The 19,721-nt window shown below is 61.3% G+C and overlaps 3 protein-coding genes across 9 annotated transcripts; 2 read left to right on the top strand and 1 right to left on the bottom strand.

Annotated features, from left to right (window-relative positions):
• Window positions 1–2,748: 2,748 nt before the first annotated feature.
• Window positions 2,749–5,724, bottom strand: CKS1B (CDC28 protein kinase regulatory subunit 1B). The gene is made up of 3 exons (XM_039251303.1): window positions 5,587–5,724; window positions 3,867–3,994; window positions 2,749–3,254 (listed from the first exon to the last, which is right to left on the bottom strand). Exons 1-3 carry the CDS (start codon window positions 5,643–5,645, stop codon window positions 3,202–3,204), a joined length of 240 nt encoding a protein of 79 aa, XP_039107234.1. The 5' UTR covers window positions 5,646–5,724; the 3' UTR covers window positions 2,749–3,201.
• A 288-nt stretch (window positions 5,725–6,012) lies between these two features.
• On the top strand, window positions 6,013–15,665 carry SHC1 (SHC adaptor protein 1). 6 transcript variants are annotated; one of them, XM_039251301.1, is made up of 14 exons: window positions 6,017–6,141; window positions 6,345–6,573; window positions 9,310–9,477; window positions 10,071–10,141; window positions 10,621–10,684; window positions 10,833–10,952; window positions 11,188–11,241; window positions 11,395–11,446; window positions 11,614–11,740; window positions 12,473–12,671; window positions 12,751–12,820; window positions 12,894–13,028; window positions 13,181–13,415; window positions 14,099–15,665. In XM_039251301.1, exons 3-14 carry the CDS (start codon window positions 9,313–9,315, stop codon window positions 14,229–14,231), a joined length of 1,425 nt encoding a protein of 474 aa, XP_039107232.1. In that variant the 5' UTR covers window positions 6,017–6,141; window positions 6,345–6,573; window positions 9,310–9,312; the 3' UTR covers window positions 14,232–15,665. The 6 variants fall into 6 exon arrangements, with proteins under 6 accessions (XP_039107228.1, XP_039107229.1, XP_039107232.1 ...); XM_039251300.1 differs by having other exon boundaries at window positions 6,345–6,814; XM_039251299.1 differs by having other exon boundaries at window positions 6,345–6,963.
• Window positions 15,666–15,856: 191 nt separating this feature from the next.
• PYGO2 (pygopus family PHD finger 2) lies at window positions 15,857–19,721 on the top strand. Of its 2 annotated transcripts, XM_039251471.1 has the most exons (3): window positions 15,857–16,133; window positions 16,525–16,574; window positions 17,100–19,721. In XM_039251471.1, exons 1-3 carry the CDS (start codon window positions 16,031–16,033, stop codon window positions 18,165–18,167), a joined length of 1,221 nt encoding a protein of 406 aa, XP_039107402.1. In that variant the 5' UTR covers window positions 15,857–16,030; the 3' UTR covers window positions 18,168–19,721. The 2 variants fall into 2 exon arrangements, with proteins under 2 accessions (XP_039107402.1, XP_039107401.1); XM_039251470.1 differs by lacking the exon at window positions 15,857–16,133 and having other exon boundaries at window positions 16,211–16,574.

Raw genomic sequence — 19,721 nt, 5'->3', positions numbered from 1 at the left:
CACAGAGCCCGACGCGGGGCTCGAACCCACGAACAGCAGCTCAGGACTTAAGCCGAAGTCGGACGCTTAACTCCTGAGTCACCCAGGTGCCCCAGCTTTCATTTATTTCTATTGTAAATGATAAAGCTATGCACTTCACCGTCTTGACAAGGAAAAAAGCCTTACCCACCCTGTCCAGCTAGTGCTTAATTTGAACGTCACCTTTGCCAATTTTGGGCTTACAGGTACCAGTGAAGGCAGTGACTAGGGAATGCCACCTGTCCGCTTTGGATTCTTATATCATCCTACCTTACTCTCTCATTTCAGTTGCTTTTGGTCTAAAAGTGCTTCTTAAATTTTAATGTTTGATCATCTGGGAACTTCCTTTTTAAAATTTGTTTTAATTTTTATGAGGCGCCTGGGTTAAGTGACCGACTTCGGCTCAAGTCATGATCTCACGGTTCGTGAGTTCAAGCCCCACGTCGGGCTCTGTGCTGACAGCTCAGAGCCTGGAGCCTGTTTCAGATTCTGTGTCTCCCTCTCTCTCTGACCCTCCCCTGCTTGTGCTGTCTCTGTCTCTCAAAAATAAATACATGTAAAAAAATTTTTTAGGGGCGCCTGGGTAGCTCAGTCGGTTGAGCATCTGACTGGCTCAGGTTATGATCTCACGGTCTGTGGGTTCGAGCCCCGCATCAGGCTCTGTGCTGCCAGCTCAGAGTCTGGAGCCTGCTTCGGGTTCTGTGTCTCCCTCTCTCTCTGACCCTCCCCTGCTCATGCGGTCTCTCTCTCAGAAATAAGTAAAACATTAAAAAATATTTAAAAATTTTTAAAAATAAAATGTCTTAATTAAAAACTTTTTAAAAATGTTTTTTATTTATTTCTGAGAGAGAGACAGGGTGAGCAGGGGGAGGGTCAGAGAGGGAGGGAGACATAGAATCTGAAACAGGCTCCAGGCTAGCTGTCTGCACAGAGTCTGACATGGGGCTCAAACCCACGAACCACGAGATCATGACCTGAGCCGCCCAGGCACCCCTGTTTTAATTTTTTAAAGTAATCTCTGTGCACGACGTGGGGCTTGAACTGATGACCAGGAGAGTTGCATGCTCTACGGTCTGTGCCAGCGTGCCAGTGCCAGCCGGGCTCCCATCTGGGACCTTCTTGACATGCTGACTCAATCTCCCCCTCCAGGGGGTTTGGGAGGGGGCTTGAGATCTTTAACAAGCTCTCCTGTCCTGCTGATGCCACTAGTACCTGGACTACGTCTTCTGGAGTAACGTGTAAAATTCCCGCACCGCCAGGACAGTGGAACGCTCCCACCCTCATTTTACTCTCCTGAGGGCCCATGATAGATGATGCCATTTTACAGATGGGGAACAGGCTGAGAAAGATTAAGGGATGCCACACAGCAACCACAAAACAAGAAACAGAAAGGGAGGGCCAGACTTCTAGATTATTCTTTTTCAAGTAATAAGTCCTGTGTATGATTTTCAATTAAATAGAACCTCAGCTCAAAAAAAATTTTTTTTAAAGATTTTAAAGTGCTCTCCACACCCAGCATGGGGCTCGAACTCACAACCCCAAGATCAAGAGCTGAATGCTGTACAGACTGGGCCAGCCAGATGCCCCTAAAAAAAAATGTTAAGGCAAAACAGAAGTCCCCCTTGCCTAACAATAAGTCACATGATCCCTTATCTTCACTCGCAATGGTGATATTGTGCCTCCTCGCCCTCCCCTCCCGCTCAAAGCTCAAACAGCTCTGCCCAATCCTTTATCAGTGATTCCCAAGCTTGAGTAGGCGCCAGGGTCACCCGGAGAGCCTGTTAAAACATTGCTGGCCGACCCCTGAGTGTCTGATTCCTAGGTCTAGGGTGGAGTCCAGTAGTTTGCGATTCTAACAAGGTTTGAGGTGACGTCATACTTCCGGTTCAGGGACCACAGCTGAGCTACTGCCCTAGTGGTACAGGGGTGGACGACAGGGAGAAGGGGGAAGAAAATTTCCTTTATTTATTGTTACTGTTATTTTTTAAAAGTAAGGGGTAAGCTACCATTTGGAAAAGTGTTTTCCTTTTTTTTAAGATTTTTTTTTTTAAGTAATCTCTGCAACCAACATGGGACTCGAACTCATGACCCTGAGATCAAGGGCTGACCGCTCCACCAATGGAGCCAGCCAGGTGGCCCCTGGAGAAATGTTTCTCAAACAACTACAGCTTATACTTGTTTTCCCAAAGGTTAGTACTCCTGCCACCTGCATTAAAAATGCTTGAAATTCCCACATCCAGGCCACGCCCCAGACTAATTAAGTCAACAGCTCTAAGGAGAGGCTGAGGCACCTGTACTTGCCAGGGAAAACAGCAGGCACAGCCCTCTGGCCCCCAGGTCATAGGCCACCGGACCCTGAGCCCTGGGCCTGCCGGAGGGGAGCACACTAGTGGCCTCTGGCTGAGAGCCTCCTCCCTTCACCCTCCTGGGTCCTGCGAATCTCAGGACCACGTTAAGGGCGGCTTCCCGGACCGTAGGAAACAGTTCATTTGTTTTGCTGAGATGACGTCTCCGCATAGCCTCTATCTCAGGCTAATGGAGCAACGTATAATTTCGGATGTTTGACAGAAAGTCTGCTTAAAGTAGGTTAAAACCCAGTTACCGGAATGTTGAAACAACCCTCATCATAAGCGGAGAGCTGGGCTTCGTGATCTAACTGAAGGGGGCGCAACCACAAGCAGGGCGCTGCCTGCGCTGCCCCCGAGAGCAGGGACCTTTACAACAGAAGAATCAGATCATGAAACTTCCTCTTTAATCAAGGCTTTTTAACACGAAAAGATTTCTTGAATAAAATGGAAAGTTTCCAATACAACGAAACATGAAGCACCGTACACACAATACCCGGCAGGACGAAACAAAACAGCAAGTGTACACGGTCCCTGTAGCGGCCATGGCCTCGTTAGAGGAGGGGCTTCCTCCATCCACCCAGCGGGTCCTGCTGGATACAGAGCCCGCGTGGCTTCCGGGGTCACACTCGGCCGAGGCCGTGGCCCGACAGCACTCCGCTGTGTGGTCCAGGGTGCTGTGGGCTCAGGCGAACCAGTCACTGGCACGTTCAAACAGCCTGAGCATCCTTTCAGTGTCAAAGTGAGAAACAAGAAGGCAACGCAATCCGGTTATGAGAAAGATGTCGTTAGCGCGTGAGGACGGCTGTGTGAAGCCGAGGCTGAGGGGCCGCCAGCTTCATTTCTTCGGCTGCTTGGGCAGGGGCCGCCGGAACAGCAAGATGTGAGGTTCTGAAAGAGCGAGTGAAATCTGAGATCTCCGCACAGCGTACGGTCTCCCGCTCCCACCTCCCAGAGACACCCGCTCAGAGTTTTACAACTAAGTTAGGATGTAAGCATACGGCCTGAGAACCAGACCCAAAAGCTGGGCCTGTCTCTGCCAGGTGCGGAATCGTTAGGATCAGTTCTTCTGCTACGTTGTACAGCCCCGGGGGAGTCCTTTATTAGTTTTGCCTGGCGGCTTTGTGTCTGGTGTCTTCTCAAGAAACAGACTTTCCTTGGCTTATTTGGAACACATCCAAGAACTTGCTTTCTGATGGAGAATGATGAAGGGGCCACAGCCTCTATCAGGGTATATATGGCCTTAAAAAAAAATTAGTACTTGGACTATATTAGAGATTAGAGGAGGCTTTTCAGTGACAGGCTTTTCAGTGACAGGTTGTCTCTGCACTTCCCAGGTACTTTACTCTTATTTTTGGTCACTTTGGTTTTTCTAGATGGCTGGTGAGGAATCAGTAAGCCACTGTCACTTGCCCCCTCTTAGTTTGCGGTATGTGATCTTTCCATTCCTTCTTTCCCTCAGTGAAGGAACCCAATGTGACTGCTTTCAGCCACTGCACCAACCTGGTTCGTGGATCATATAATGGACCCATCCCTGACTCTGCTGAACGCCCAGATTCCGCCACTCAGACTCAGACATCAAGTGGGTTTTAGGCACCAGCTTGGCTATGTCCTTGGGCAACATGACGTGCCTGTAAACAGAGACACGGAGACGCGGGGGTGGGGGTGGGGTCGCGTCAGTACGGGGACAGTCTGCTAGGCAAGTGCTAACATACAGCGCCGAGAGAGAAAAGGAAAGAAAAACTGGTTTCCAATGGTAGGGAGTTTATACAAGTTTATTGTGGGGTAAAGGCAGCTAGGAATAAAGGACAAGTTAGGCAGATCCTCACCAAGTATATATATAAAAAAAAATGAGTAACGAAGCGAACGAGCACCTAAATTCCAAGCACCGTGGATACAATGCCCCTGCCCTCCGAGGACTCAATCTAGTGACTGCGCTAAGTCACCCCGCCGGCAGCCGCAGCGCAATGTCAATCATCACAGCGCTGAGGACTGGTGCAGAAGGCCTCTACGGAGCGCTGGGTGGAAGAGCTGTGACCGAGGACCCACTGTGACTGTCTGACCCTCCGCTTCAGTCTCCTGACCCGGAAGGATGTGCTGGGAGGCTTCTCTTGGGAAGCGCCAGGTTTCCCTAACCAAGGAGAAGTCTCCTTTCATGGCAAAGAAAGGGTTGCTCTGACACGAATCGGGCTAATCCGGATTCGCTCCATCATGCTCGGTGAAATCACACTACATGCTCTCCGTCCTAGTAACGGAGGCTCTTTCCAGAGGCAGAATTCTAATCTAAATATCGGAAAACAGCTTACACTCTAACAAGCCCCCGGCGCAAAGACTGCCTTCAGTACCGCCCGAGATGAACCCACAAACGACCCCCCACGACAAGCTCTTTCTCACACCAAGATACCACTGCCACGACCTGTACCTTCCGGAGGGATGAGACGCCAGACTTCTCCCCAGCCCCACGCTGCTTTAGCCAGCTCAGGCCGGATGTGGAGGAAAAAGCTGGGGGCCCCCAGCACCTGGGGTCACGGGCCCCCGTACCTGGCAGCACACACCAAGTGTCCACAGGGCCCAGCCCTGCAAGAGGCGGAAAGGAAACTCAAGCAAAGCAAGTTTCCAGTGTATGGTCTTCAATTCTGGGGACAAGACACCAACTAGGAAGTTGTTTGCGTCCCCGCCACGTCTAGGGCTGCGGGGAGCGGAGGCCAGGGCTTGTGCCCGCACTTAGCACCCCGCCTGCGGGCGCTCCGCAACTGTTGCAAATGTTCGGAGCGCAGCCCGCAGGCCCGGGCCAAGTCCTTTCTCAAAGCCCTTGGCCAGCTTCATTCCCCCGCAGGTCCTTGAAGGCCCCTTCCGGAAACGAGCCCACGCCCCTTCTCCAGGAATCCACGGGAACCTCTCGCCGTGGCCACCTCCTCCCAGGAGGCCCCGAGGTGTCGCCGCGACACCGGCGGTCTCCAGAAGGCAACTCGCTCGGCCCAGGGAGCGCGGCGGTCGGCCTGGAGCCCCAACCACGCCCCCTCCGAGGCCGCCGCTTTCTATTTTCCCCGGCGCCGCCGGGCCCTCGCGCGTGCGCCGTACGCTCTCCGCGACCGTCCCCAGCCCGCGGCCCGGGCCTCCCGCGCATGCGCCGGTCACGTCGCTTCAGCCCTGGTTCCTAACTCTTCTTGCCCTCACTTGTCGAAGTTCACGACCTCGCGGTGGGCCCCGCGTCGGCACTAACCGGTACTCGAACTCCTCGTCGTCGTATTTGTCCGAATAGTAAATCTGTTTGTGCGACATGATGGCTCGGCCTGAGGACCGTCAGCCCCGCGCCGCCAACTTCCAAACAACTCCCAGCAGCACGCGCTCCCACCTACGTTGGCCTCGCTTTCAAACACGCCGCCCGCCCTTCCAATTGGTCCCTTTGGCTTAAGGCGGGACAGCTCCACCTTCAAGCCGCGGATTGGCTTAGATTTGCTTCTCCTCGAGTCCTTATTGGACTGCGCCTCTCACGTTCCTCAAGAACCAGCGTAGGTAAAAAAATGCGCCTCTAATTGGCTGTCCCCGCCCCCTTGCGCGCTCTCGCGCTGCCATTGGCTCATTCGTGAAAGTGGGACGGGTGAAGGAGGGACCGAGGTAGAGGGTCAGGGGTTAGTGAGGCCGGAAGTGAGTGCAATAAAGTTTCTTCAGGGAGGCCGGGCCGGGGAGAAAGTTGGAACGGCAACCTGAGGAGGCAGTGGCGTGATCCGGAACCAAATCGGGCCGCGGTGCGGTGCGGAGACTCCATGAGGCCCTGGTGAGTTGGGCCTTTCCCCTCTCCTTAGGTGACCCACTCCTCCACCCCGGAACCCCTCTCCCGGGACCCTACTTCCGGTCTTCGTGTATAAGTCCCGCCCCCTGAGACCCCCTCCCCGGAAGTCCCACCTACCAACTTCAGGGGGGTCCCCGAACCCCGACTTGTTTTCTGCTTATTGTCCGCGACCCCACCCTGCCGCCCAGCTTTCCTGGAAGCCCCACCCCCGGACATGCCTCCAAGCCCTAGTGCTCGAGACCTGACGGTGGTCCTTCCAATTCCCCGAGACTCCGCCTCCTCGCGACGGGTCTCCGTTAACTCCCGTCCGTCAAAGAGCCTGTCTCCCGAAAGCGGAGAGCCCCGCCCCGCGGAGGACGCTGGGGACTCGGGAAGCCACGCCTCCCCGAGGCCCCGCCTCTTCCCCACCGCGTCGGGGTGAGCGGACACCCCGCCTCCCAGAAGACTCTGGAGCCTGCGACCTGGGGGCCACGCCCCCTGAGGGGCTGCTCGGGGGGCGACCCCGGTCTCCGCCTCGGAAGCGCGGTCCCCAGCCCCGAAGCCCCCGGCTCACACAGTTCCCTTTTCTCTTTTGGGCCTCGGGCTCCGTTTTCCTGAGCGCTCGTGCCGCAGCAGGCGGGAAGTCAAAGTGCCCCCGCCCGGCTCTGAGCGGCGAGAGGTTAGAGGCAGCCCTTGGCCTCCCCCTGCCCCCTGCCCGGGGGGGGGGGCCGGCGTGAAGGGGGCTGGGCTTGCTCCGGGGCTCCCCCTCCCAGGACCGACTCCGCCCCAGGGACAGCTGCAGGTCTCACACCTGCACCTCGGGAGCTGGTAGGGCCGTGGGCTTGTCGGCGTGCGACCTGTGGGTGCGACAGGAGCGAGCGCTGTCCGCTGCCAGGGGACGGCGGCTTGGAGGGGTGGAGGGGACAAGCGGCCCTTTTGCAGGGACTCCTCAGCCCCCACCGTTCCTTTGGCCCTTCCCCTCCCCCTAAGCGGAGTTCTTGCCTGGGCATTCCTCCTGGGCCTGCTCGCCCAGCCTTCCTTCTGGAAACATTCCTGAGGCTTTCGCCATTTCCTGCTACTTGCTGCCTCCTCCCTGCTGGGCTGGGAAGCCACCAGCGGCTTCTCCCCCACACCGGCCACCCGGACTCTCAGGAGGCAGTCCCCTTCTTTCCTATGCAAATTTAAAAAGCCCTACTTCCTCTTTTTTTCCGAAAGCCCACACCTGTCGGTCGTTCCCGGCCTCCGGATTCGGCGGGCTCCCGCGGCAGGGGGCCGCCCTGGCAGGTGTGGGGGAGTGAGGCTGTGGCGGGGCCTTTCCGCATTCTCCCGCAGCCTGAGACGTGGAGTGATAGAATCGTGCTCAGGAGTGACCAGGCTGTCCTCGGATGAGGGCTAGGGCAGGAGAAAGTTCAGTGGTGGCATTATCAATTGTGATCGTATCATCGGCTGCATCCTTAAGTAGATTTGAGAGTAGGTATTCCCCGGGTGAGCGCGGGGGTTCTGCGTAGCTTTTGCCACTTGTTTGCGATCGCCCCCCTTCCTCCACGGCCCCCTCAAGCAGAGCTGTGGCAGGAAGCTGTGGGTGGGAGGGATGGGTTTGAGCTGTTCCCTGTGTCCAGCCTCAGCCCATCCCTGACGCCCCTTGACACGGATTTGCATTCTGCCCCCTCTGTCCCTTCGTGGCCTGCGGCCCCCACTTGTGTCGGAGGACTTTTCACTGTCCCATGTTCTTCAGTCACACTGTGGCCCCTGGCGGACACCAGCATCTTCCCCGGTCACCGGCGCGAGAGAGTGCGTTCAGGGAGCCGACCTCAGTGTCCGTGTCTTGCCACCCACCCACCATCCACAGCTTGCTTTGCTAACTAGGCCCCGGGGGGGGGGGCGCAAGAGTGCGGGGCGCTGCTCCTCGGCATGGTGGGGGCTGCGCAGAGAGAATGAGGCTCCGACCGCCTGTCCTGTGCTCTGCTCTGCCTCCCACCGGGTGGTTCCCTGAGGCACCTCCCAGGTTGGAGTTTGTTCCCCTTAGGCACTGGCTTTGCTCTGCCCACCGGGACCGCTTCCATCTTTTCCCCATTTCTTTACCTCCTGTCCACAGCTGGTGTGGCAGAGGGTGCTAATGGCCCCGGCTCCCTAGGGCCACCACCCCACTGTGCCATCGCAGCGGGGGTAGCCAGGCCTGGGCTGCGGGAGGGGGGAATTTGTTCCACTGGGACAGGAAGGGAAGTGCTGAGCTCGGGGTCCCCTCCCTTTCCCACCCCCAGCGGCCTCTGTTTCCTCTCTCATTCCCCCATTACTCTCCCGCGGCTTCCTGCTCCCTTTGGCCTGCCCATGTCCTGTTTGGATTGATCCAGACCAACCCTTGTTTCCCTCCTTCCCTTCTCATGCCTACATCCTTCCCTCCCACCCCCACTTTACTCCCCTCGCCGGATTACTGGTGGTTTGTCTGGGGGCAGGGTGGGGACTCGGTCCCTGCCCGAGTTCTCGGCTGGGGCAGTGGTGGGGGTTCAGCCCCTCGGAGCCTGTGAGTCAGCAGTGTCCTCGGGATTGGGCTCTCGCCTCAGCTCCCCGCCCCTGGGGAGGAGCCAGGCCGCTCCGGGTCCAGCCTGTTCTCCTCTCCACCGGAGAAGAGGCTCCAGGCTGGGCGGGGATGGGGCCTGAAACTAGCTGCCTCTGAGCGGTGGGGGGGGCACCAGCGCCGCCTCTCCCTCTCCCTTCCCAGGATCCTTGAGATCCCCGGGCCAGAGCGGTCCCATCAGGCTAAGGGGCTGGGGATGCCCCCTGCCTGGCCCCCTTGCCCTGACTGGCAGGGGGGCCGGGCTGGCCAGCAGCCTTCCTCCCCTTCCAGCCATGGATCTCCTGCCCCCCAAGCCCAAGTACAACCCACTTCGGAATGAGTCTCTCTCATCGCTGGAGGAGGGGGCTTCGGGGTCCAGCCCCCCGGAAGAGCCGCCTTCCCCGTCAGCCTCGTCTCTGGGGCCTATGCTGCCACCTCTGCCTGGGGATGAGAGTCCCACCACTCTGTGCTCCTTCTTCCCCCGGATGAGCACCCTGAAGCTGGCCAACCCAGCGGGGGGGCGCCCGGGGCCGAAGGGGGAGCCAGGGAGGGCAGCCGAGGACGTGGAGGGGGGCGTAGGGGTGGCCGCGCCAGACTCAGGCCCCCTGCCCCTCCTCCAGGACATGAACAAGCTGAGTGGAGGCGGCGGGCGCAGGACTCGGGTGGAAGGGGGCCAGCTGGGGGGCGAGGAGTGGACCCGCCACGGGAGCTTTGTCAATAAGCCCACGCGGGGCTGGCTGCATCCCAACGACAAAGTCATGGGACCCGGGGTTTCCTACTTGGTTCGGGTGAGTGAGCGCCCTCCCAGAGCCCCGGTCTCCTCCCCACCCATCTCCCCAACACCTCCCTGCTTTCAGGGCCCTGTTTCTGAGAGCTGTCTTGCCCCTCTCGCTTTCTGGACCCCTCCCCTTCCAGCTTTGCCCGGGGCCCCTTCCTTCTGTGCCCCCCTCCCCGCGGCTTAGGACGCCGCCCAGCCGCACGCCCAGCCCAGCCCAGCGTGGTGGAGGCTCCTAGTACGTGTTGGAGTGAGGGAATGAGAGTGACCCCGGAGTGTGTTCCCTGGTCTCCTCCCCTGGAGATGTCACTCCGTCCCCCCCCCCCCCCCCCCCCGGGGCCTGTCACTGCCATCCAGCTTCTCTTCCCCGATGCATGAGGTCTTCCCAGCTCGCCTTGCCTTTTCTCTCCTCCTTTCCTGTTGCCTTGCACGTTGTGGGGTGTCGGCACGGGCAGTGGGCGAAGTGCCTTCATCTTCACTCATCCCTCAGCGGGGCACTTAGCACAGGGCACTTAGCGGGCACGTAGGGAAAAGACCTGGGACTCTTTGGGAAGGGGTGGGGGGAGGCGGCTGACCTGTCACCCTGGGTCGGTCCCCTCCCCTCAGTACATGGGCTGTGTGGAGGTCCTGCAGTCGATGCGCGCCCTGGACTTCAACACCCGCACCCAGGTCACCAGGTTAGTGGGGGGGGGGAGCAGACTGGGGGAGTCCTGGAGGACTGGGGAGGAGGGACGCGGGTCGCTGGCTGGTGGCTTATCTTTTGGTAAAGGGGGTGGAGATAAAGTTAGGGGGGCCAGTCAGAGTCTGAATGAAAGGAGGTAGCTCTGGTCTGGATCCTTCCTCCTCAGGGCCTGGGAGCGCGAGCCTCAGTGGGAGCTGGGTGGGTGGAAAGGGGCTGCCGCCTTTGGGCTGGGGGGAAGGGGAAGGGACATTCGCTAGCTGGGAGGGGGTGGGGCTGGACCCACTGAGGCCCTAACCCAATCAGCCAGGAAGTGGCCTCTCCGTGTCATCAAATATTAAAGGCCCTTAATTCAATCCACCATGACAAAGAGCCTGGAGTGCCCCTGGAGTCTGGCCTGGCCTTCCCCTCCCCCTGCCCCGTGGCAGCCCCAGCCGAGGGCGCCAGGCCCTGGGTCTGAGGACCCCTTTTCCCCAGGGAGGCCATCAGTCTGGTGTGTGAGGCCGTGCCCGGTGCCAGGGGGGCGACGAGGAGGAGAAAGGTACCCAGGGCCGGTGGCGCGGGTGCTGCTGGGAAGCACGGGGGGCGGTGTGGAGACGGGGGGGCCGAAAGGCAGGGGGCAGGGGTTTTCCTGGGATGGGAAGCCCCAGCTTTTGAGAGCCTGAGAGCCCTGCCCCCCCCCCCCCCAGCCCTGTGGCCGCCCACTCAGCTCCATCCTGGGGAGGAGTAACCTGAAGTTTGCAGGGATGCCGATCACTCTCACCGTCTCCACCAGCAGCCTCAACCTCATGGCCGCAGACTGCAAGCAGGTTGGTGGGCTTCGGCAAGGGGGCCAGAAACTGCTGGAAGGGCCGAGCAGGACACTCACAGTGCCAGGGGCTGGGACAGTCGGGAAGGAGGGGCTTGCGAGGCCCTGGGCTAAGAAGCCAGAAGGGCGGGACTGGCTGCCAGGGCTTGGGGCAGTGGGGAGGGGGGCTCCCAGGTAGGCCCTGAGGCTGCCTGACGTGTGCCATCCCCTCCTCTGTCCCGTGCCCTGACCCTCAGATCATCGCCAACCACCACATGCAGTCTATCTCATTTGCGTCCGGTGGGGACCCGGTGAGTGGAGGCAGAGTAGGGGCCAGGCGCTGGGGAGCCACGGGCTGGACGAGACGGGGTGGTCTCTGAGAAGCACTGGGTTCTAGGGGTCGGGAGTGAGGTGGGGCTGTGCGGTCGAGCTAAGTGGCTTCTTCTGACCCCGCCCAACCCCAGGACACAGCTGAGTACGTCGCCTATGTTGCCAAAGACCCGGTCAATCAGAGAGGTGAGGCGCGGTGGGGAGCGCTGGGTGGGGCCGGCTGTCCGTGAGGCAGGTGAGCAGGACCTGGGAGCTAAGCGGGGGCCCTGGAAGGCGAGGGCCCTGGCCGCGCCCCCCCAACCCCCCCAGCAGTCCGCCTCCGAGCTCACGGACAGCCTGTGCCGTGCCCACAGCCTGCCACATCCTGGAGTGTCCCGAAGGGCTTGCTCAGGACGTCATCAGCACCATCGGCCAGGCCTTCGAGCTGCGCTTCAAGCAGTACCTCAGGAACCCGCCCAAGCTGGTCACCCCTCACGACAGGTGAGCGGCTCCCGGGCCCCAGGCCGGAGCTGAGAGAGCAGGTGTGCCCCAGTGCCCGCACGGGGGCCGGGGGACGTCACCCGTGTGCCGTGGCCGTTTCCTGCTATTCTTCCGTTTCTCGCGGCTGCCAGGACAGTGTGTCCTGCCTGCCTTGGGCCGGGGGACGTCCCCCTCTCACGGGCCAGCCCCCATGCCCCTGCCTTCGTGCCCCTTTCCGTCCCCAGCCACCCCAGTGCCACCAGCGTGTCTCTGTTTTCTTGCCTGTTTGTCCATCCTTGGTTTTCCATTTTCCCCGCCCGTGGACGCCCTCAGGAATTTGGGTGAGGGAGGGCGCCTCCTTCCTGAGACCCCTACCTTTCCTTCCTGCCTTAGGCGGCAGCTGTTGAGTATTTGGAGGTTAAACTAGCCTGGAGGGCATGCCTTCTTGCTACCCTGTGCTTCCCCCCCCCGCCTCGGGAGACCGTGTAATAATCAAGGGCATGAACGTTGGGTCAAATCCGATTCCACGGCTCTGTTCCACCGCCGTGTAACTCCGCAGCCGCGGGCGGATCTCGCCTCTGACCCTCCTCTCTCGCCTCTAACGCTGGAGAAGGAAGCCAGGGCCACTGGCAGGGCCTCCCAGAGGGTGGTGCAGCTGTGTGTAGAGAACAGCCGGCTTGCGCCCCCCCACCCCCCCGGCAGTGCCCAGCCCACGGCCACCGTCCGTGCCCTCCCTCCCTCCTGCCCTCTCAGGATGGCTGGTTTTGACGGCTCGGCTTGGGACGAGGAGGAGGAAGAGCTGCCTGACCACCAGTACTATAATGACTTCCCGGGGAAGGAGCCGCCCCTAGGGGGAGTGGTGGACATGAGGCTTCGGGAAGGAGCCCCCCCGGGGGCTGCTCGACCCACCCCTCCCGGTGTCCCGACCCCCAGCCACCTGGGAGCAACGCTGGTGAGTGGCTGGAAGGAGGTGGGGGCCCAGGCGGCCGGGGCAGGTCTGGGCCTCCGGTAACATATTCTTGTCCCTGCAGCCTGTGGGGCAGCCGGCTGGGGGGGACCCAGAAGTTCGCAAACAGACGCCAGCCCCTCTGCCCTGCCCAGGTGTGAAGGGAGCCGGGAGGTGCAGGGCGGGGCGTGCGGGAGGCCGGCCTGCCGCTGAAGCTTCCCTCCTCAGCAGGTAGAGAGCTCTTCGATGATCCTTCCTACGTCAACGTCCAGAACCTAGACAAGGCCCGGCAAGCAGGGGGTGGGGCCGGGCCCCCCAATCCCGCCATCAACGGCAGCGCCCCCCGAGACCTCTTTGACATGAGTGAGTCCTCCCCTCTCCGTCGTCGCTGCCTTCCCCCCCCCCCCGGCACCACCTCTTCCTCCCTGCTGCCTCCTCCCCGGAGGTCTGGGTCTTGGCGTGTGTCGTGCGTCCCACCTTTCCTAGCCGCCTCTCTGCCTCCCCCTCCCCCCCAGAGCCCTTCGAGGATGCCCTCCGCGTGCCCCCACCTCCCCAGTCGGTGGCCATGGCCGAGCAGCTGCGAGGGGAGCCCTGGTTCCATGGGAAGCTGAGCCGGCGGGAGGCCGAGGCCCTGCTGCAGCTCAACGGGGACTTCCTGGTGCGGGAAAGCACGACCACGCCGGGCCAGTACGTGCTCACCGGCCTGCAGAGCGGGCAGCCCAAGCACCTGCTGCTGGTGGACCCGGAGGGGGCATGGGGGCGCGGCGAGCGCTGCAGGGGGGGGTGGGGGTGTCGTGGGGGGCTGTGGGCTGCGGCCAGCTCTTTCGCTCACTCCTCCTTCCTACTGTCCCTGCTTGGGGTTTGTGCGTGGGCACCCTCTGCAGCAGTCTGGGGTCCTTCCCTCACGCCCCCGAGCCTGAGCTCTGTTCTTTCAGCCCGCAAACCCCAGCCCCGGTGCCCATCTGAGCTCGACGGGGTTCATCTTGTCTGCGCCCCTTTGAGAAATGAGGAAACCGCCCTGCAGAGGAGCCGCCCCCGCTCCCCCCAGACTCAGGGCTCAGACCAGTGTCCCGTCGTGTGTCTGCACTGCCCCGCAGGACTTTGGGCTCTGCTATGGCAATCTGCGGCTCTCTTCCTGTCTTTCCTGTACCGTGTCACCTCCCCAGAGACATGCCACCTTCCAGGTCAAAAGAGGAGTCGATAGCTCTCGGCTTCCCCATTCCGGGCAGACCCCCCTCTGCCTTTTCCTGTTCACTGAGGCCGTTCGCAGGGCCAGCTCTGGGTTCTCTTTCTCCAGGAGCCTCAGCGGTCAGGTCCTCGCGGCCCGGCCGTCCTTTTCTCCTTCCTCAACCCTCTTGAATTCTCCAGCTTCCTCAGCCTTGGGGGCTGCGGTCTTAAGTCTTCACCTGCCTTGATCCTCTCCCTGTGCACCCCCAGGTTCGGACAAAGGATCACCGCTTCGAGAGCGTCAGCCACCTCATCAGCTACCACGTGGACAATCACTTGCCCATCATCTCTGCGGGCAGTGAACTGTGTCTCCAGCAGCCTGTGGAGCGGAAGCTGTGATCCAGCAAAGTGCTTTCTCCCCGAAGGGGCCTTCCCCCCTTCCACCCTGTTCATTGATTCTCAGGACTTGACTTGGGAGTGTTCTGTGGGCTGGGCCTTGGGTTGGAGCTGGGCGTAGTGTGGATACCGGGCAGCGCCGGCTGAAAGAGGGTTTGTCAGAAGCCTGGGGTAGAATCCTCGTTCTCCCCGAACCTTACCAAAGTATTAACGTGCAGAGTAGCCCCTTCCCTGGGCCTCTCCTGTGCCAATCTGATACCCCCTTCCCCAGGAAGGTGGGTGCTTGAGGCCTGGGCAGTGTGCCGCTTTGAAACGAGAAAAGTCTAACGGGGCAGTCGCCTTTCCAGGGAAGGGGAACAAATCACACCTTTTGTCTACCCTTGGGCTCAGGGTACCCCAGACCCTTCTCAACAACCCTCCCTCCCAGTGGTTAAACTTTGTGCCTTTGACCATCTCCTAGGTCTGAAAAAATATTATGCAAAGAGTTCTTGAGCCTCTGAGGTCGAGGATGGGAGTGCTGACATCTTGGTTTCGGGGACCCTGCCCTCCCTCTCCCTGCTCGGCACCCACTCCACTCCGGTTTAGGTTGGGAAAGCAGAGGCAGGAATGGCAGCTGGTCCCCGTCCCCGGGGAAATGCGACCCTTAGAGATTGCCTCAGAGCCCCCTCTTCCTGGCCAGTGGGGAGATGGACCCCTCCCTTGCTCAGTGCCTCCTGGTGGGGGGGGACCCTCACCCAAGGGGTCTGTATATACATTTTGTAAGTCCCTCCCCCACCTCAGAGTTGCATGCATCTTACACTCTACAGCCAAAGTGTCGCTCTGGTCCTGCAGCCTCTACTCTGCCTCCTCCTGCTGGGGGGGGCCGGATTCAGGTCCCCCGAGCTGGTAACTGGTTTTGTGAGGCAGGGGCGACGGCATTGAGACTAAAGCAGTAGACAATCCCCAAATACCATTTGTAGGTTTGGAACTACATTTATTTTGATTTTATACGCATATATTTTAGGGCTGTGGATTTACTTTCCTTATTTGTTTTCCCTGGCTTATCTTGAGCACAGAATGATAATCAGTTACGTGTACACACTACCCCTTTGCCTTTTCAAACCCTTTTACAACGCCTGGCATTTCCCTCCTCCCGGCCTCTGCACCATCTTTTCCACCAGAGACTCTGCCCTGGGAAGCGGATCGAGAGCCTGGACCAGGAAAGCCTGGGCCTGCCCCGAGGCCCCGGCGGCCTATACGCGGTCTGAGCTTTGTCAGGCCGACGTGCCCCCCCCGCCCTCCCGCGGGAGCCAGCCCTGCTGCTGGGGGCTCCGCCTGCGGACGAGGGAGGGGGAAGGGGGGTCTCCACGATCTTCGTTTTCTTTTTGTTTGGGTGTCTTCGCGGGTCTCACTTATACCAAAGGGAAATCCTCTTCATTAAAGTCCCTGTTTCTTCTACCTCGGCCTCGGGGTCCCTGCTGCTGCTTGTCGTTGACCGCGGCCGGGCGGGGAGGGGAGGGGTGGGGGGGAGGGGAGGGGAGGGGAGGGGGGGCGGTCCTCCCCGAAGCGGCGCCTCCAGTCTCCCCCAGGCTTCGGCTCCGGGTGGTCTGGCCCGGGCCCCGCCCCTCGCCGCGCGGCGGCCGCGGCGACGCCGACTTCCGCTTCCGGCTGCTGCCGCGGCCGCGGGCGGGCGGCTGGCCCTGCGCTCGGCCTCGCCGCCAGGCCTGGCCGCTCTTCGCGGGACCCCCGAGCCCCCTCCCGGCGATGGTGCCGCCCGAGGGCGCGTCCGTCCCCCGCCGCCGCTGACCCCGGCCCCCCGCCCCATGGCCGCCTCGGCGCCGCCCCCACCGGACAAGCTGGAGGGAGGTGGCGGCCCCGCACCGCCCCCTGCGCCGCCCGGCACCGGGAGGAAGCAGGGCAAGGCCGGTGAGAGCGCCGAGCACCTGGGGCCGGGGGGAGGTTGGCGGGTGGGCGCAGGCGGGGTTCCTGGGGCCGGGGGGCCCGAAGGGAGGCTTGGGCGGGGGGCGGCGGGGGTCCGTGTCACAGATCGGGGACCTTAGGGTTTGGACACGCACGGGCTCCAGGAGCCACTTGGGAGTCTGAGGGCATCGGGGTGAGGGGTGTCTTATTTGAGGGCGGAGGCAGCCGAGAGTGCGGCCGTGCAGCGTTTCTCGTAGTGCACCTTTGTTCGTGTTTGTTAAGTGAATGAGCAAGCGCGTGTCCAAGTTAGAAGAGCTGCTCCGGCGCGTCCGGGAGGCCGGAGGCTGGGGCAGCCCCAGGGAAACGCGTTCGGGCCTGCATTCTGCTGCTCTTCCAGGTCTGCAGATGAAGAGCCCCGAAAAGAAGCGAAGGAAGTCAAACACTCAGGTGAATGGTGCTCGGCGGTGGGGGAGATTCCTAGCTGCGGCTCAGTGGGCTTGGGTCTTGCCTCCGGTGCGGAGAGGAGAGAAAGCGTCCTGGTTCTGGCCCTTTCCCCCGACTTCCTAACGAATGCGGGGGCCGGGGGCGCTGTGTGTGAGGCCGTTTGACCCAGGATCTTATCCGTCAGGAACAGAGTCGTCTTGTAGCTAGCGCTCTGTGCGCGTAGTACTTTGACAGCTTTGGGAGTCTGGCATTGTCCCCGTTTCATAGATGAGGATTTGAGGCTTTGGAAAGTTGAGCACCACCTGCCCAAGGGCCTTGAGATGACTCGGGGTCAGAGCTAGGATTCCAGCGCGCTTCTGTCTGCTTCCTGCGCGCCCTGTTTCTGCTCCGTTCTGAGGTTCCGCCTGACTTCCGCCAGAGCTGGCCCTTGCCAGCCTCCAGGACACGTCCTGCGTTCCTGCAGCTGTCCTGGTCCCTAGCTGCGTGTCGGCCTCCGTGACCCTCTCTCCCTCTTCTGCTCCCCACCAGGGCCCTGCGTACTCACATCTGACGGAGTTTGCGCCACCCCCGACTCCCATGGTGGATCACCTGGTGGCATCCAACCCTTTTGAGGATGACTTCGGAGCCCCTAAGGTGGGGGGCGCAGCCCCTCCGTTCCTTGGCAGTCCTGTCCCCTTTGGAGGCTTCCGTGTACAGGGGGGCATGGCAGGCCAGGTACCCCCAGGCTACGGCACTGGGGGTGGAGGGGGTCCCCAGCCTCTCCGCCGCCAGCCCCCTCCTTTCCCTCCCAATCCTATGGGCCCTGCTTTCAACATGCCCCCCCAGGGCCCTGGCTACCCACCCCCAGGCAACATGAACTTTCCTGGCCAGCCCTTCAGCCAGCCTCTGGGTCAGAACTTCAGCCCTCCTGGTGGGCAGATGATGCCAGGCCCCGTGGGAGGATTTGGCCCCATGATCTCACCCACCATGGGACAGCCTCCCAGAGGGGAGCTGGGCCCCCCTTCTCTCCCCCAACGCTTTGCCCAGCCAGGGGCACCTTTTGGCCCTTCACCTCTCCAGAGACCTGGTCAGGGGCTCCCCAGCCTGCCCCCCAACACGAGTCCCTTCCCTGGTCCGGACCCCGGCTTTCCGGGCCCTGGCGGTGAGGATGGGGGAAAGCCCTTGAATCCGCCTGCCTCCACCGCTTTTCCCCCGGAGCCTCACTCGGGCTCCCCAGCTGCCGCTGTTAACGGGAACCAGCCCAGTTTCCCCCCAAACAGCAGCGGGCGGGGTGGGGGGACTCCAGATGCCAACAGCCTGGCCCCCCCCAGTAAAGCGGGTGGGGGCTCGGGGCCTCAGCCCCCCCCGGGCCTGGTGTACCCGTGTGGCGCCTGCCGCAGCGAGGTGAACGACGACCAGGATGCCATCCTGTGCGAGGCTTCCTGCCAGAAGTGGTTCCACCGCGAGTGCACGGGCATGACCGAGAGCGCGTACGGGCTGCTCACCACCGAGGCCTCGGCCGTCTGGGCTTGCGACCTGTGCCTCAAGACCAAGGAGATCCAGTCCGTGTACATCCGCGAGGGCGTGGGGCAGCTGGTGGCTGCCAACGATGGGTGACGCGGCCGAGGGCAAGGGTTCCCGAGTCTGGCTCTTGCTCCTCGTTTCCACTGGCTTCCCGTCCCCGCGGGGCAGAGACGCAGTGGCTCCTGAGGGCAGAGGACCTGAGGCGGGCAGGCGGAAGAGCCTGGATGGCACGCTTCTCTGGAAACTCACTCGCGCACGTCGAGCTCTACAGGGATCCAGGAAGCCGGAGCCCCGGCAGCGCCGTGGCGGCTCCCGTCTCCACAGGCCCCGGGGTGAGCCTGCGCGAGAGCGGAGGCGGGAGGAGGGTCTGCATGGCAGGGGTCTCCTCCTGCAGGGGACGGCCGCCCCGGCCCCTGTGCCTCACAGCCCCGTCCAGCCCCGCGGCTGCAGCCTTAGCGTTGGGAGTGACGGGTTCGAGGTTTCTGGCCAGAGGAGTCGGGGTCCCATCCCTGCGGCAGCTTTCGGGGGCTTTAGGAGACAGCTTTAGGTAATAAATGGGAGTTTTCCCTTTTCTTACCCTCCCTTGCCTCCAAGTCCTACCCCCTCAGACAACCAAATAGCTGGAAGGAGCAGGAGAGTGTTTGGCCGGGGCAGTTTCGTGTGATTTGGGGCTTCAAGACTGTGGGTGAGAGGTGCTGCCCGCCCCCGTGTCCCTTGTACCAAAGCCACTGGTCCTTTTTCAGCCTCTCTCGGGCTTTTCTCTTAATGACCATGTTTTTGCCAAAAGTTGGGATATGTGGTCTGACAGACCGGAATATCTGAGGTTCGGACTGTCCTGGGACCCGGGACTCTGATGGCACCACGCTCCCCCCACCCCCTTGCCGATTTGTGGCACAGTAGTGGCCGCGCGGGCCTGGCGCCACGGGCACCTGTATCCTCCGCCTCCCCGGCTTCACTGAAGGAAAGCTTGAAAAGGCACCGAGCCCGTATACCTCATCTCCCGACAAGGCTCCCTGTCCCCGCGTGTGGCGGGCAGAGGCCGTGGGACCGAAGCGCAGCCCAGAGCCCGGGTGTGGTGGACCCTTCCGTGGCTCTTCCCAGGCCCGGTGACCTAGCCGTTCACGCACCTCCCCGCCGGGGCCCCGCATGGGCTTTGTGCGTTCATATACTGAATTGTAGGCGATATGGGCCCTGGGCCGGGGCTGGAGCACACACTCCTGGGGGGAGGGGGCCCAGGCAGCACACTCGCGGCCCAGAGGGGCTAGGGGGTCCCCGCCCCCCTCTCCCAGGACCCTCTTGTGTGAAGAACTGCTTGCACGGGTGAGGCCAGCAGTTTCTGAGGCTGTGGGGAGTGCTGGGGTGGGGGTGGGGGCTCGGCTTCCCTCCTCTGGTGTCCGGTCTCCCGCCCCCGGCTTTGTGTTGTGTTTGTGGTTCTGTTGCCCCTCTTTTATCTGTTGCTATTTTTGTGATGTCTTCCCCCACCCTCACCCCTGTTCCTCCGCCATCTCCACCTTTTGTAAGTGGCTCCTGGGGAGGGGTCTGCTCGATCCTCTCCCTCTACACTATTTGGAAGGGAGTGGGGGTGGCAGAGATGTAGTGGTGGGGGTCTTTTGTACGATTGGATTAATAAAATGACTTGAAAATCCA

Source organism: Hyaena hyaena, unplaced genomic scaffold (assembly GCF_003009895.1).
Source record: "Hyaena hyaena isolate Hyena2069 unplaced genomic scaffold, ASM300989v1 scaffold_385, whole genome shotgun sequence".
Classification (NCBI taxonomy): Eukaryota; Metazoa; Chordata; class Mammalia; order Carnivora; family Hyaenidae; genus Hyaena; species Hyaena hyaena.
The sequence above is the reverse complement of the archived record's forward strand: the minus strand, read 5'-3'. Positions and strand labels throughout refer to the sequence as shown.

Excerpts from the sequence above, each read along its gene's own strand:
- SHC1 (XM_039251297.1), top strand. The coding sequence starts at position 8,983 with ATGGATCTCCTGCCCCCCAAGCCCAAGTACAACCCACTTCGGAATGAG. Across the intron at positions 12,672-12,750 it reads GCCACCTGGGAGCAACGCTG|CCTGTGGGGCAGCCGGCTGG; the intron begins GTGAGTGGCTGG and ends TTGTCCCTGCAG. Across the intron at positions 12,821-12,893 it reads AGCCCCTCTGCCCTGCCCAG|CAGGTAGAGAGCTCTTCGAT; the intron begins GTGTGAAGGGAG and ends TTCCCTCCTCAG.
- CKS1B (XM_039251303.1), bottom strand. The coding sequence starts at position 5,645 with ATGTCGCACAAACAGATTTACTATTCGGACAAATACGACGACGAGGAG. Across the intron at positions 3,995-5,586 it reads GACGAGGAGTTCGAGTACCG|GCACGTCATGTTGCCCAAGG; the intron begins GTTAGTGCCGAC and ends CTCTGTTTACAG. Across the intron at positions 3,255-3,866 it reads TTATATGATCCACGAACCAG|AACCTCACATCTTGCTGTTC; the intron begins GTTGGTGCAGTG and ends TCGCTCTTTCAG.
- PYGO2 (XM_039251470.1), top strand. The coding sequence starts at position 16,413 with ATGAGCAAGCGCGTGTCCAAGTTAGAAGAGCTGCTCCGGCGCGTCCGG. Across the intron at positions 16,575-17,099 it reads GAAGGAAGTCAAACACTCAG|GGCCCTGCGTACTCACATCT; the intron begins GTGAATGGTGCT and ends GCTCCCCACCAG.